This window comes from Fusarium musae, chromosome 6 (genome assembly GCF_019915245.1).
Source record: "Fusarium musae strain F31 chromosome 6, whole genome shotgun sequence".
Classification (NCBI taxonomy): Eukaryota; Fungi; Ascomycota; class Sordariomycetes; order Hypocreales; family Nectriaceae; genus Fusarium; species Fusarium musae.
This window is the reverse complement of record NC_058392.1, coordinates 372,618-388,211: the sequence shown is the minus strand read 5'-3', so window position 1 is coordinate 388,211 and position 15,594 is coordinate 372,618. Positions and strand designations below refer to the sequence as shown.

General features: G+C 46.0%; 6 protein-coding genes across 6 annotated transcripts; 2 read left to right on the top strand and 4 right to left on the bottom strand.

The window, feature by feature from the left end:
- Positions 1 to 193: 193 nt before the first annotated feature.
- J7337_007988 (uncharacterized protein) lies at positions 194 to 2,085 on the bottom strand (the record flags this gene model as incomplete). The annotated part of the gene is made up of 2 exons (XM_044825615.1): positions 194 to 1,208; positions 1,265 to 2,085. 2 exons carry the CDS (start codon positions 2,083 to 2,085, stop codon positions 194 to 196), a joined length of 1,836 nt encoding a protein of 611 aa, XP_044678532.1.
- Positions 2,086 to 4,243: 2,158 nt separating this feature from the next.
- J7337_007987 (uncharacterized protein) lies at positions 4,244 to 4,675 on the bottom strand (the record flags this gene model as incomplete). The annotated part of the gene is made up of 1 exon (XM_044825614.1): positions 4,244 to 4,675. One exon carries the CDS (start codon positions 4,673 to 4,675, stop codon positions 4,244 to 4,246), a length of 432 nt encoding a protein of 143 aa, XP_044678531.1.
- Positions 4,676 to 5,939: 1,264 nt separating this feature from the next.
- J7337_007986 (uncharacterized protein) lies at positions 5,940 to 7,767 on the bottom strand (the record flags this gene model as incomplete). Its single annotated transcript, XM_044825613.1, has 6 exons — positions 5,940 to 6,527; positions 6,584 to 6,656; positions 6,719 to 6,917; positions 6,950 to 6,990; positions 7,102 to 7,585; positions 7,638 to 7,767. The coding sequence occupies 6 exons, from the start codon at positions 7,765 to 7,767 to the stop codon at positions 5,940 to 5,942; spliced, it is 1,515 nt and encodes a 504-aa protein (XP_044678530.1).
- A 1,233-nt stretch (positions 7,768 to 9,000) lies between these two features.
- J7337_007985 (uncharacterized protein) lies at positions 9,001 to 10,297 on the bottom strand (the record flags this gene model as incomplete). The annotated part of the gene is made up of 4 exons (XM_044825612.1): positions 9,001 to 9,708; positions 9,757 to 9,843; positions 9,895 to 10,057; positions 10,107 to 10,297. 4 exons carry the CDS (start codon positions 10,295 to 10,297, stop codon positions 9,001 to 9,003), a joined length of 1,149 nt encoding a protein of 382 aa, XP_044678529.1.
- A 1,916-nt stretch (positions 10,298 to 12,213) lies between these two features.
- J7337_007984 (uncharacterized protein) lies at positions 12,214 to 13,910 on the top strand (the record flags this gene model as incomplete). The annotated part of the gene is made up of 3 exons (XM_044825611.1): positions 12,214 to 12,469; positions 12,519 to 13,692; positions 13,742 to 13,910. The coding sequence occupies 3 exons, from the start codon at positions 12,214 to 12,216 to the stop codon at positions 13,908 to 13,910; spliced, it is 1,599 nt and encodes a 532-aa protein (XP_044678528.1).
- A 482-nt stretch (positions 13,911 to 14,392) lies between these two features.
- On the top strand, positions 14,393 to 15,481 carry J7337_007983 (uncharacterized protein; the record flags this gene model as incomplete). Its single annotated transcript, XM_044825610.1, has 1 exon — positions 14,393 to 15,481. The coding sequence occupies one exon, from the start codon at positions 14,393 to 14,395 to the stop codon at positions 15,479 to 15,481; it is 1,089 nt and encodes a 362-aa protein (XP_044678527.1).
- Between the last annotated feature and the right edge of the window lie 113 nt (positions 15,482 to 15,594).

The window sequence follows — 15,594 nt, the reverse complement described above, 5'->3', positions numbered from 1 at the left end:
GAGGCTCAAGATTTAATTTATGACAACTCTTTCTGTTTGAAAATTATTGTCCTCTAACCATATCAGGCTTGTTCCAACTCCCCAATTCAACAGCTAATAAGCGGGAATATTTCTTCCAGCAATAAAGGCGCCACGTACGCCCAGTCAATGGCGCTTCAGATCAAAGGCAGCCCAAACTTACCATGCGTTCGATTTAAAACAAGTTATCAATATCCTTGATCGCATCCTCAAAACTGACCCGGATGTTCATCTGAAACCACCATCCGAAAAATGAACACACAGCCATGAAGGCAGTGGCAACACCGCCCATAACAATCCACCCATCGCTTGAGTTTCTTCGGTTCTTGGTGTCAGAAGCCACATTAACGATGGCGTTATTCAGGTCAAGCCACATCCCGCTGTTCACATAACAGAAGCAGTTTCTAAAGACTCCTATGATCTGCATGAGAGTCGTGGCGATGCTGGTGAAGAGAGCTAGCACAACCGTCACGCCAAACACTACAACGCAGAGCCAGTGGATAGCGCGCTGTAATGTAGTCTTGGGTCCCGTCTTGCGTGTGATGAGGAAGTATAACGGAGTAAGCACCATCTGGAAGCCTGCATACGTGACAAAGCTGAGTGATCGGCAGCCCCAACCCCGCGGGGGAGTCTGCCACGCTACCACGGCCCCTGCCGCCGGCGGAAGGGAAATGAGAATGATGGTGGGCAGTATGATCCAGCCTAGATAATCCCGTTTCTTGATTCGGACGTCATTCATAAATTCTGGATCGCCACGCTGCCACGCTCTGGACTTCTCGAGCCACTCCATCTTATTAACCCCCCGGCGCCACATAAACACCGGCTGGAGTATACCGTCGTAGATGGGAGGGAATGCTGATCTTCTTAGTGGCTTGCGAGTCGAAAGAGGGCGCCCGATGAGCATGGTGACTGGACTCGGGTTGTTGCTGGCAAGAAGGAACCCGTTGACGATGGCGACATGCACGATGATCATCCATTCGACACCAAAAGCTAGGGAGATGGCGGCATCTTGGTTGCTCTTATCGCCTAGCAAGTCCAAGATGGTGTAGATAAAGGCACCAAGATAGAAAACGACCGCTGCTCCGACGATGGCACCGAAAGCAGACTGCGCCGTCATGAGCCTCTTGAGCTGCTCGGACAAGCTGGGATAGTCCTGATCTGCTTCGCTTCGGGTAGCATGTGTGATCTGTCTGATAGAGGTAGGTCTGAAGGAGTATGGACAGGATGCGGTGTCATAGCATTGAACCGGCGCCTCCCTGCAGCCAGTAGCGCCTTAGAAATCAACACAAGGTTGTCCGGCCAGGGATCGAAGTTCGTGAGTTGAAGGTTACCAGCCAGAACGGTTACCAGGAGCTCCACCTTGTCCCTCAAGCCATCTATACCCTCCTCGTCATCATTCGGCCCTGCCACATTATTTCCGATCACGCTATTGCCCATAGGGTCTAGAGGGATTTCTTCAGACGCCCTTGTCCCACCAACAAATCTCTCCGGAATATGTGTCCTTCTCTTCAACGCCTTTAATATCTTGAAGTCAAGCAGTGCTTCATGCAGGCCGGCAACCATCATCGGACCTGCCATGCACATGATAGTCATAACCCAGAGGATGGTGTCGGCTGCAACAAAACACAGTGCCGGAAACGTCATTAGCAGCGACAAAACAGCTCGTTTCCAGCCACGTAGATTGCTCAAGACTAGAATGTCAAGCCACTGAGATGAAACGAATTCGAACGTTCTGGGGATGTTCATGCTGAAGATGACAGACGGAAGGATAAACTGTACAATTGGGCCAGCCCACTGGTCTGCGTTCTCGACGCTGGAGACACCCCAGCCGCCACATTCGCTTTTGCAGAAGTTGTACGTAACGTAAGCGTCTGGTGCGGCGGGAGACGACTCGTTGTAGACTTGTCCGCAGACGATGTTTTCCATAGAAGCGGCGCTGCCATTGTTGGGGGAGACAAAGGCGTTTTCCTCGCGGGCTCTATTGCAACACGCCTTGTCACTATAACTCAAAGCAAGTGGAGTGCAGATAAGGAGTGTGAAGAGATAGGATACTGCTACGAATAGCATCGTATCGGTTGAAATTAGCGGAATGATACGCGTCTTGACCGGTAGATAAGATGAGGAATTGAAATATCAGGTTTTTCTCGATAGCAGTAAGGACCGGCTTACTGAAGAAAAGGGGGATAGAACAATGCTAAATTTAAACAGAGTCGAGAACAATGCGAGGATAGTCTGTTCAACAGTCGAATGGTTTAAGCATGGGAGAAACCACCACATTTGTAATTCAGACAATGAGTTTTCACCTGTCTTATCTCGCTATGTATACTATGCTTAGTCTCTCCAACTGCCGAATGTGCAAAGTCGCTAGTTCAGGGGTAAAAAGAAATGTCCGTTTGACGCGCAGCGCAAGGTGTGCAGAACACCGCCACCTGGGATGACTCAGGTTGCTTTATGCCTTCTCCGGCGCGTAGCAGCTGAATCCAGAGTGGACCTTCAGGGACCCCGGGTGTGACTGGGGGTCAATGAGGACATGCCAGTGACATTATCTGCATGTCTCTGGCCATGTATCAAGGGCCAAGGTGCATGAAGTGGACGTAGCTGGGTAGCCTGATTTCATCCTCCTGTGTCTTTTCAACCATGCTGAAACAATTTGTCACGATAGGCCATCAGGCTGGCGGTTACGTGCTTGCGCGCTTGAAAAGTCGTTCCTTATGAACACACAGAGTACATCTAATATGCGAAACAGGTTAATTAGTCCAATTACTGTGATCAATCAGCTGCGCTCGGTCCATAGTATGTAAAGAAATCCCAATACATCAATCTGGTCAATTTTCTGAATATAATATGATGCTGGCACAATTGATGGTATCGGTCATTGGCTGGCTGGACCTGGCAGCTGAAAATAAATGACAAGTGGGTGGTCAGCCTTCAGCCTCAACAAGATCGATTGGCGATTCAGCCCTTGTTAGCCGCCATAAAAGCAAGGATAGGCGCAACACTACAAAATTACATTTGCACTTTTAAATCACAAACAGTGTTTCCGGCCTGCTCATGCGTTTCCAAGTCTCTTGAATATTCGATGAATGTTCTGGAAGGATTGCATTCCTCCCCTCGGTCTCATTACTAGACTCCACGTAATCATCGGCAGACTCTTAGTGATACCTGGCGATGCTCTGCTTTTGGCCCCCTATTTCTTCGCCTTTATCGGCTTATCGGGACAACGACCTTCTCCTCTTTTACTGACTCGTTTTGTGGCGTGTTATAGATTGCTCCGATGATATGAACTCAGCCACTGGTCAGTACTAGCATCAAAGCCCACAGCCTCAACCACATTGCACAAACTTGTGCCGTGCCAAGAAACAACGATTGAGAACACACATATAGGCTTCTGTGACGCAAAGCAAGGTTGGAGATAATCAGGAGCTGTTCCAGGAGCCCTATAGAGTCGTTGTTCCACCGGTCCTAATGACAGAATCTGGTGTAATTGGGCTCATATCCGTTGGCTTGCATCTGGTAGAAGACAAGGAAGACAGTGGCAGTGGTTTGGGGTTTGAGATTGTGTTTACCGGGCCTGTATTCGACGTTATTGATGATATTTAAGTTATCTTGCTCCTGAATCCATAACATCTGTAAGAGATGGATTAGCTGTCCTTAATCGAATCTTTCCATTTTTCCAGTCGCCCAGTGATGTACGTACGGCAGCCCATAAATATACCACCTAGGAGAGGCCGCAGATACTTTCCAATCTTCCACGAAACACATCGAGCTTACTTTGCCCGGATATTCGAGCGGGTTGGGCAATGTAACATGAGATGTGACAATGGAGGAGCCTGGGATCTCTTCAGGCGGAGAAAAGAGGAGAAAGCTTCCTCTTCGTGGTGGGGAAGGTGGTTGGAGTATAGCCATTGGGAAAGGATCCCCAAAGTTGATTTGTGCATCATTTTAAGAAACTCTGGGGAAAGTTGGGTAAGTTTAACTCATAATGTATCTAAATGCCAAGGTAGTTTAACAAGAACAGTGCTTCTTAGCCTTTGACAACTCGCTTGCTTAGCAACCAAACTCAACCAGGAGCCAAATGGTGACACTTTCAAGACGCTAAACCGTACTTGTTCGACTGGTCAGATTGATTGTATCGAAGCGTTTAAGTGAAGATCCAGGGCAAAAAGAATTAGATTGATAGAAAGGATTAGATACAGATAGCAAGCGCCTTTCCTTGAAATCATAGCTACTTGTTGCTGACGATAAACTTAACAGTAGCATTATCACCAGACCCGCCCTCCCTCTCAACAGTATACTTAGCTGAGTCAACGCTGCAAGAGTAAGAATTAGACCCGACATACGGGTTATCATAATCCAGCCTGACGATAGGTCCGTTATCACCAATTCTCCATTTCATCCAGCCCTCACATCCTGTCTGAAACCCGGCAGACTTCAAACTCCACTTTCCAGTATCACGAGGCCCGATTGTGTCTGGTGCGTGGTCATCGCGGGTGCCGTGATCGACACCAGAGTCGACCCAAGTCAATGTCTGCTGGGTGTTGTTGACGAGAGAAACGGCAATCCTACGGGGGGACGTGTCGGCCTCGCTTATGATAGTACTGCTAACAGCCTTGGCTGCGCTGCCAAAAGCATCGCCGATGTCGTCGAAGATGGTCATTGTTTGAAGTTTTGCTACTTGAAGGTAAGATATTTGGGTGTGTAAATGTAGAAGGATTTACTTACGCGACAGTGTTTTGAGGGGAAGTGATGGTGAAGAGGAGCTGAGTTGTGATGTCAATGTCAGAAGAATGGCCGCTTTATATACACGAAATGAGTAACCTTGTGTTATCCTGTCTGCTTGGAAGAAGTATTCAAGCCGTCAAACCACAAGCCAAGCAGCACACAGACCTGAGCGGTGCATACGCTTATAAGCTCAGCTGAGCCATGAAAACCTTATAGCATGTGTAGATACAAATCGGGACATTTAGTTTAGTTCTGTACTTCAATAGTCATCAAATTAGCACGTTTCTTGATCAATAGCGTGAAGCTAGTCTGGACGCCTCTGGTTTGGATGCTTCTGGGCCTAGCGCCATGTTTTACCTGAACTCTCCTCTCCAGCAAATAGTGCTTTAATGTAGCCCCTAAACGGCCTTCGTTTGTTATCGATTGGAGGTAAATGGCTGGTGAAAGCCTCAAAAGCCTGGAACAATTAATAGTGGTGACGCTATTGCCAGTATTGAGAGATATTTATTTACTGGTGTAGACAACAATTCAGCTGGGTACAGCAAGCCACAGATTTCAGATATGCCCGCAGTTGCACTTATCAACCGTTTACCTTATCAAATACAAGAAATTGGAGCTCTTTACGCACAGTAATTAGATGTTACATCTAGGTAGCCTGTGCCTCGGTTATATATTAGCAAGAGAACAGGACAATATATTGAGGACCGAGAGACTTTTCTTATCACCGAGGCATTGCTTCTTCCTTCCAATCCACGAAAGATACGGTTTGGCTCATGCCTATTGTCTTAATGACACTGGCCACCCCTTCGATGCGCTCTTCTATGTTGTAACGAGACCTGAAGCTTGAGAGCCGGGTGGCCGCACAGCCAGGGTATATACAGCAGTAATAGTGATTCCGTCACCGATGTTCTTGAGTTCGGCAGCCATGGTCGCTGTCAGTTGTTTCGAGGCTGCCTTTTCTAAATGGTAAGCCAGATCTTGACACTGGAGATTAGTCTGGAGCTTTAAAGCATTGCTGTTTGTACGTACCAACGATCACAACTCTGTTGCCTACGTTGGCTGCCATTTTAGACAAGTGCTGAAATTAGAAAATGAAAGCATTTTTGGGAACTGATGATCAAGTGCATAAAAAGAATAATACAGCTGAGGTAGTGATTGTTCTGTCGTAGTATAGTTATATATGCCAAGTGCTAGTGAGTTTAAGAACCCCAGATAGTTGTTGTTCCACTGGTCGTAGTATATGCATCCGGTGTAATCACACTTGTGGCCACATCAGTCTGCACAGTGGTGTAATACTGGGTAACAGTGAAACCCTCCGCATTCGTGACAATAACAGTGTTATAATCCGTCTCAGCCACTGTATCAACATTTGTAACAAAGACCGTATTGTAGTTCGTAGCATCTACAACATTAGTATTAGTCACCAAGACAGTGTTGAAGTTTGTAACCGTGACAGTAACAGGTTTCGTGACTGTGGAGCTCTTTCGATTCGTTTGAGTCACTGTCTGCGAACCTGTTTTCGTGGTCTTTCTAGAGCTGATAGATGTGCTAGTCTTTCGGTCCAGAAAGACCGTGGTCTTGAGCTTGTTGACAGAGAAGGTATTCGTTTTGGTCTGGGTAGTTGTGATGGTCCTAGAGGCTTTGGCGGTGAAGGTGGTGGTCGTGGGGGCAGAGGGACTGGCGACGAGGCATGAACACGCGCTGCTCACGGCACTAGGAGCTTTGCTAGGTAAATAATCGGGTATTTGAACCTGAGCCGCCTTCACGGCTCGTTTAGAGGGCGAAGGCTCAAGGAGAGTTAGTATTGCTTGTAGTGTATGTGAAGCTCGATATTGAGACTTACCTGATTGGCGGAGCCACATAGCATGTCGTAGAATGTCCAGGGAGGTGAAGCGTCTGGTGAAACCGCAGCGCTCCTATTATCAAAGTTAGTCCTGTAAACAAGCGAAGGTCATGCGCAGTACTAGTTATAACTTACACTGTGCCATTATAGCAGTCGCACTCGACCGAGTTGAAACCGAAGCTGACGGCTTCCGAATCGCTCGAGCAAAAGTCTCGGCATACGCTAAAGCTGGGATTTCCGATTGACCGACCGGATCCTCCACTCCAATAGTTGGTGTCATCTGCATTACCAACGACTTTGCAGTGAACCTCCGCTTGGGGACCGTCAGTGCGGGCTCAGTGATGTTGCTAAGGGGGAAGAACTTACTTTCCGGAACATACACCGTAGGAGTTGGTGCTCTATCACGACTGTTAGTGAAATCTAATATTTCAAAGTCATAGTTGTAAAAACTCACGTAACTCTAATTTAATATCTGTTAGTAAACTCCTTCTTGCTGATAATGCTCGGTAAGTACTTACAAAGTGGAAATTGTGGTAGACACTGTCGTCAGAGCATCAACTGTAGCAGTGTCGGTCACATCCGTTGTAAGCGTAACATCAGCATCGATAGTAACAGTCGTAGTAACCCCAGTCGTAAACCTCTGAGTCACCTGCTCAACATCCGTCACAGCCACCTGAACTGCCTTTGTATTGGTAACTCTACTCGTCGCCGTGTTCGTAAGCGTCTTGGTTGTGAGATCAGTAACAAGTGCAGTGCTTGTCAGAGTTACTGTAGTCAAATCGGTCTTTGTCGCAGTAGTGACAGTCACGAGAAAAGTGGTCGTTCGGATGGTCTTTATACCGATTCGAGTAGTCGTGATGGCTGTAACTCTCGTTGAGGTACTGCGAACTACGGGGGTGATGGTAGTTGACACGGTGCTTTGAATGTAGTTCGAGCAGAACGCGGAACCATTGGCTTTGTTTTTCTTGAAGGCTTGGTAGTTAGGATCATTGGCCTTGCAGACTAGAAAGGGTTGGCTGTTAGTCGAGTTCCGTCATGCAAGAGGTTTACGAACCTGCTCTTGAGTCTAAGAGGTCTCTCTTATCGAGCATCAAATCCGAAAGTCGACCATTGCTGTCGGCCGCTGGTAGCGCGCTCGCGGCGCCGATGGACAGCAGCGTCAGAACTTTCTTGAATGAAACCATTTTCAATAACAGGCGTCAAAGACTATTCCACCTCTCAAAGCAAGCAAAGGTTAAAATAAAGTCCTCATCAGGCCCATTAAGTATCCTATTCAATCTACCTTATCTACATTCCGCTTTATATTTAAAACCTTTATAACTTATTTAATAAAGCTTTATTTAACTAAAAACCTAGTTCTAATTATAACTAAATCTTTAATAAATAAGCTTTTTTATTTAATATTACTAGCCTATTTAACTTTTCTTACTTAACTTATAACTCTTTAATTAATATAATTATTACTTATTACTTAACTTATTATTAAAAAAAATAAAAAAAATATATATTTTCCTATAAATCTATTATATAATATACTTAAACTTAATTTTAATTTATTTTATTAATTATTATTATTTTATTATTTAATAATATTTTTAAATTATATTAAAAAATCCTTTTTTAATAACTTTAATTTTTATAATTATTTTTATAAGTATTATAAATAAAATAAATAAAACTTATAAAAATAATATTTTAAATTAATAAATTTATTTTTAATAAATAACTTATTTTATATATATTTTATATATTTTAATTTAATTATTTTTATAAATAAGTAATAGCTATTTATTTATATATCTTTAGAATTAATTATTAAATTATTTAGTTTTTTAATTAAAAGTAAAACCTTAAGTAATTATAAGGGTAATAAGTATATTACCTATATATATTTATTAATATCCTTTACCTTTATAGCCTAAGGGCTAAAGCCTCTTTTAAAACCTAAACCTTACTATAGTCTGTATTCTGAAGTTCGGCATATTTTTCTTATATATCATAAACTTCAGTAGATCAGTTGTCCCAACGGTCTGGTTCTGTTCTAGCCTCTAACAAAAGAATTGTGTTGGTCTAGCACTCGCTTAAATGGCGTGACCTTGACCTGACTTGAGTCAATAGTCGATATGTCAGGAATGTTGAGGCGTCGGCTAAGTCATTCTGGTAGAAGCTAGAGCGGGTTTGACGGGTGGAGACGCGTGATAGATGTTCTACTCCAACCCCATGGAGAGTCTGGGGGTTCTAGCGTGCTTCTATTGAGAAGGGTCTTGTTCTCACTGGATGATAAAGTTCTTGGCCTACTCTTGTCACCTCGTGAACTAGTCTAGATCTGTCCTTGCTTGACGGACGAGTCGCTTGAGCATTAGGCGGACTTCATTGCTACGAAGAATGCAGTGAAATGTCATATTTTCTGTTGACCCTTAGAGATAGATATAACAGAATGGAGATCCACCCAAGGTGTCAAGTGCATCATCGATGGTGATCTCAGCTGCGTTAACCCCCATATTCAGAGGATCAGACTTCAAAGCATCCCGACTTGGAGGTCTATTCCCGATAGTGATAGTACCAGCAATATCCCGAGCCTGCTTAGGATGCAGAGCCTGCCATATCCAGTAGACACGATCAACCATAGCGTGATGCAAGAAGAAAATAGGCTCGTTAGACGAAGAGTAAAGGTCAGACGAGTCACCACCAATAGCAAAATGACCAGCGCCGTGCAAGCCCAAGAACAGATCTGGAAATCGGCCTTGAAACTCATCCTGCATGACCTGGATGCTGTGTGAAGCATCACCAAGGGTGACATTGTACAAGTTGGGAAGAGTCATCCACTTATCGATCGCGTAGCGGCCGAGATCTCGACGGAGACACCGAGGGTTATACTCGAGAGGCGTAGCGGTGGCCTCCATTCCGTCCATACCGGGAGAGGGAGGTCCAAGGTTAGCGGTCGCGCCGGCGAAGGGACCTTTCTTGATACAGCCACCTCCATTACCGCTTGGTAGATAAATAGCTCCTTGACCAGAAACAGAGCCGTTGTGCTTGAAGAACTCGCCATCGCCGCTCATACTGGTTTCGGAGCCATCAAAGAGGGGGTTAGTAGCATAGTCGCCGGTTTCAAACCAATTCCAGTACTCCAGTAGCGATTAGCTTATGTTCCGCAGTTAAGAAGATTCACTCACTGGCTGTGTGCCCTTGTAGCCGCACTCATCTCGCAGAGCTTTTTCATAAGCCCAAGTATAGTAGCGATGCCAGGTAAAGAAGTTTCCCTTTAATAATTGTCAGCTATTGATCATTACTCAACAAAGAGAAGAACTAACTGTTGCATGGATGCTGCGAGTCTGGTTGATATGCACCGCCACAAAATCGTCATATCTGGTGCGTGCACCAGGTGCGAAAGAGGGATCCCCTTTGGAGGGTTTCTTTCGAAGACATAGAACGGCATTGATATAAGCCTTTCTCTCTTTCTTGGAAAGAACCTTCCTGTATCAGTTGTTAGTCCCAGCTCAATGCATCCTGGAGGTCAACTTACCAATCCCGGCGCACGTCGGCATTAGCGACTGTGCACTTCTTGCGGCTGGTTGGCGCCTGGGCATTCTCTAGCGCACTGGTTGCCTTGCCGTTAAGCTCTAGCATGAGGTTGCTAGCGGATTGAGTCGGCGAGGCCGCAACGAGCGACGATGCGCTCAGCAACGCAGCGAGTATTCCGTAAGACAGCTGCATGGTTTTGTCGCTCGTTCTCGTACCTGGTGTTCACAATTCCTCGTTGGCAAGAATGCAAGAAAAGAGAGGGCAGCGAGATGAGACTAAATAAAAAAGTAAGCAGAAAAATACGGTCAAAAGTGTATTAGTGCATGGCCGTATAAATGATAAGATGAGAACAGAATCCGAGGACCCTTGTTGTAGCCAAGTCGGAGCAAGCTTGATTTGTGGTGTTGCGCCGCGATATTCCGCCCATCATTACTGTAACCAGATTTACAAGCCCTTGGCTCTGCAGCCCTAGGGCGCAGGGTCTGACAGGCTACACCATACTTACAAGGTATACTAATCAGGCACAATTGAGGTTATAGCATTGAAGAGCCGGTTGATGGGATATTTATTGCTCGGCATGGATTTACTGCTTATCATGGAAGTTATTCCGCGAGCTTTGATAAGCACAAGCAATTGACGAGCAACGTGTTAGGTCGCGATTTACCCGGATGCCCCTGGACATATGCGTCTAAGATTTTAGGGTAACCAATGGCGGACTGCAGCTAATTCGAAAATTTATACCGACTTTGGGGTAGTGAGGTGATTTGACGTCTAGACGGCCTTCTGCCTATAATTCTCGTAATCCACCCTGCAATGCTGGCCATAGGTCTGCCTGTTCAAGGGCTCATGGGATGGACAGAAGCTGCTACTTGGCCTGGACTCGTGAAGCTTCTCAGGCTTCAGGATTCCCCGCGCGGTTTACACGGTTTGTGGACCTATGTAATCCTGCTTACAGCCATTTGTTTGATACCTGTGGTTTCTCCGGAGGACCAGCCCGCAAAACAGTAATAGACAGGTTGTACAAGTTGCTAGCAATCCCTAACCAATCATGCAGCTCGCGGTTCGCGATGCGATGCGGAGCTTTAAGGATTTAAGCTAAAATATATTTTTGTTCTCCGAATTCTTCTTCTGATACAAGACGGATTGCTGGAGAAGGACGACGGTTGGGGAAAAGTGACTATATGCCGCTAAAGCGGTCTAAGACTATAGGTTAGCTGGAACCAACAGGCGAGCGAGATGCAGAACCAGTTCTACCTGGTCAGTTAAGGGGCATCTTATCCCGGGGCGTCCTTACATTTGCTTAAATTCATCGCGTTTTCGAATACTGGAATTGCTGAAATTCTAAAAGGTTGGATGTATGTTTCGATTGGTTCACACAACGGATATCCATATTTGCGTTGCATAAAGGCCGCGTACATATCTGAGCCTCTAGACCAATTTCGTTATGTTATCTTGGGCCGATTTGCTTACCTCTTAAGTTCTTGCGTCTAGTCCTCTATCTTCAGACGTGATTTTCTGATAACCCAACGCGCCGTGCAAGATCCGGGACGCTCAAGACTGCTTGCAACCCCCACCAACCCTTGGATCTCTAAGTCGGTACAATATTTCTGTCATGAATTTATTATTACTAAACTTTATTCTCACTTTAAATTTTGTTCCTTGGGGATATAAGGAGTTCTTAATAACTGTAGTTGCACAAAAACCTGACATTCTGAATAAGTACGAAGGACAAGGCCCTATTCGAGCGGCCCAGTCTTTGCTTGGGGATTGAGCCTGGCGATATTTAATTAAGAACTTAGATCCAATATTAAGATCAACTCTCAATGGCCAGCCTTACGACGAGGCCCTTCAGAAGTGGGTTGATCAAGCACGTTCCCTTGGCACGGAGGACTGTGGGTCGACGTTGAAGAATTCAGCCCCATAAGGACGGAGGTGATAGCCTCATGCAGCTAAATAAACGTTTCAAGGGTTACATTGTTCCGAGCAAGCGAGAGGGCAGACGGATATTAATCATGTGATGGAGAAACAAAACAATCGACCGATCGCTATTAAAAAACCTCTTGTTCTCTCTCCAATCCCCGTTGCGATATTGTTAAGCTTGAAACACGATGGCGGACGCAAGCTGGTCAGTCATTCATGGCGCTTTAACGTCGCTGACGGCTCGAGACTGGACAGTGGCTTTTATATCGTGTTGGTTTGTGTTTAAAGTCTTGCAGGCGTTATATAATGTCTCGCCTCTTCATCCGCTGAGCAAGATCCCTGGTCCGAAACTCGCCGCTGCTACGTATCTGCCTGAATTCTACTACGATGTCATCCTCGTCGGCCGCTATACCCATGCTATCAAGCAGATGCACGAGAAATATGGTAGGTGCATCTCAGGAAATCGACACGACAGATTTTAATGAAATCCTAGGCCCCATTGTCCGCATCAATCCCAATGAGCTGCATTGCGCTGACATGTCATTCTCGGATGAGATCTACGCCGTCGGCGGTCGCAAACGGGATAAGCCCTTCCATCAAGTGAATGGCTCAGCAGCTGGCACGGGAAACGCCTTTGGAACCCCCGATCACGATCTCCATCGCGCCAGACGTGCACCCGTCGCCAAGTTCTTCTCGCGAGCCATGATTGCACGTCTCGAACAAGAAGTCCACGACCTGGCGCAAAAGCTGTGCAACAAACTCCTGGCCGAGAACAAGGATGAAAAAGACCGCAAACCTTTTGAGATTGCGCACGCATACAGTTGCTTTACCTCTGATGCCATTTCAAGCTATTGTTTCGGCGAGGCTTTTGGATTGTTATCGCGAAGTCAGTGGCAGCCTAACTATCGTGAAGCTACTCTCGCGGTTCTCAAGCCAGTGTTCTTCTTTCGCTTCTTTCCTATCCTTGTCTCTAGCGTTAAGCTAGGTAAGTATTTTATCAACATTCTTCCGACTGATATTGCGCTTCTTATTCGAACCTTACAAATCGACATTCCGTCTCGTGTCCAGAAAACGAAGAATGAACTTGATGCAGGTATTGTTTATGATCGGCCGACAATTTTCGCTGATCTGCTTCAATCTGAGCTTGATGATGGTGAGAAGAAGCAGGATCGTCTTGTCGAGGAGGCTGTTACTATTGTTAACGCTGGAACTGAGACTACCAGCTGGGCGTTGGCTGTGATTACATACTTTCTTTTATCACAGCCCGAGACGCTTGCCAAGTTGCAAGATGAATTGAAGCAAGTTGTCGAGGACCCATGCCATTTGCCTTCTTGGACGACACTGGAACAGCTTCCGTATCTTGGGGCGGTCATCAATGAGGGCCTGCGTCTATCATACGGCGTCTCTAGCCGCACGGCTCGCGTGCCGACGGCAGAAGACCTTGTTTACCGGGGAGAATTTAACAAGAAGCCAACAACCTTAGTACTGCCTCGAGGATATGCGATCGGGATGTCGGCGGCTATCGCACATCACGATGAGTCCGTCTTCCCAGACTCTTACATCTTTGCTCCTGAGCGATGGATCGACGAGGATAACAAGATCAGAAAGGATCTGGAGAAGTCAATGATTGCGTTTTCGAAGGGCAGCCGTGGATGTCTTGGTAAAAAGTAAGATACACTATTCTTTCAACTGTGAATTCCACTAACATACTCTTAGTCTCGCATTATGCGAGCTGTACCTCTCTCTTGCTGCTCTGGTTCTAAGGGTAATGCCCTGCATGCGTCTATACGAGACGACGGAGAAGGATGTTTGCTATGACCATGACATGTTCATTCCGATGACGGAGAGTGGAAGCAAGGGAGTCAGAGTAATCATCGAGAGCTAGATTATTCTCTCGGCCTAATGAGAAGTACTTTATCATGTATGGTTGCTCTAGTCCGTACCTCGCGCTATCCTACCCGATACGTACTAGCCTGGTTGTGTTGAAAATACCAAGGTGGGTATGCCGAAGTTTCACAGCCACTTGTAGTTGTCGCTATTTTATCGCTAATCAATTTGGATCGACGACGCTGCCGATGATCAGCTGCCGAAAGTGCCGAGACGGCCTTTTAGAGATATGATACTTTCTTCCTAATACATAAAGGGAATTTCGGATGGAGTTCCCTGTGAGGCACAAGCCAATCCAATCTGACGATTTGCTCAAGCTTATGCCTCCAGGCCTCCGGCTCGAATGACTAACGTATTCCGGGTTAGCCCTCACCGAGCTGTGAGAAGATCTAGGTAGACTTGCTTAATATATAAACTCTCGCACTTGAGCAGTCACCATTGATCAGTATTGTAGTAAACACAATCATTCTTATCCTTAACATGGTTTCAAAGATGGATACCGGTAGTTACTCATATCCTGATGCGCCTCCGCCATACACCAGCCTAGGAGCAACTACTTCAGCACCAACATTCTCAGGGGCAAGCCAACCTCATACTTTAAATTTCCGAACACTTGAGCAACCTACACTGCATCCATCAGAGAAACCCATCGCTATTCCCGCAACAAGCTCCAAACTCGGCTCTCCCTTCCTACGAGCCTTCCCACCCGTCCTCGAAAACCAATATCATCTCCCTCGGGAAGTCTTCCTCAGATTTCTCGATGACCTCAACCGTGCTACCGTCGCTAGCCCACCAGTCCAGATACTAGGATTGGCCGGCAGTATTGTATCAATGATACCACTGCACACCGCACAAATCGTCGGTAACTCGGTCAATGCGGCAGCTACTCTTTCGACGTACGCTATCAGTAAATCTCGAAGTGAGATTTGCCTCAGCACGGCAAACAAAGAACTCTTTATGCCTAGAGGTCTCAAGGCTGAGTTTGCGAAGCTGGATGTCGTTGCTCAATATGCTCGGATGCCCATCCTCAACCAAGAGGGAAAGATCGAGAAGAACAGCATGATTCTCGGACCATTGGAAGATGTTTCGGCTCAATCTCCGATCACGGTACAGCAACGCAGACTTCAAGCCCTTGAGCCGTGGATTGCACCACTGGACCTTACACCCTTACCTGAGTTGCATGTGCCGGATAACTTTGTAAGTAAGATGCATGCTTCAACGAGTGAACGGCAGCGAAAGAAAGAGGAGAAGAAAATGACCAAAGATAGAGCCCAGGCGCATGAGGATTGGACTGAGGATTCAAGAAAGGCTCGGGAGGACTATGAGAAGGATATGCGAAAAATAGAAGAGGATCTCGCAAAGGTTCATCGGAAGCATGCAGATGAGCCCCGCAAATTGGAGAGGGAGTTGAAGAAATTGGATAGGGAGAGGGAGAAGTGTGAGAGAGAGTATGAAAAGGAAATGAAGAAGGTTGATAAGGATAGACGGAAGGATGATAAGGAAGAGGAGAGTGTGAGAAAGGTGATATGGCTGCTTATCCGACCGATAGGCAACGGACCTATGGAATGAGATCTTGAACGGTACAATCAACAATAGAGGTATAGTTCAATTTCCGACCCGATCGGCTACTTGTGTATGAAGTCATAAATATCATTTCGATCCGTTGCGCCTATGTTTCACAT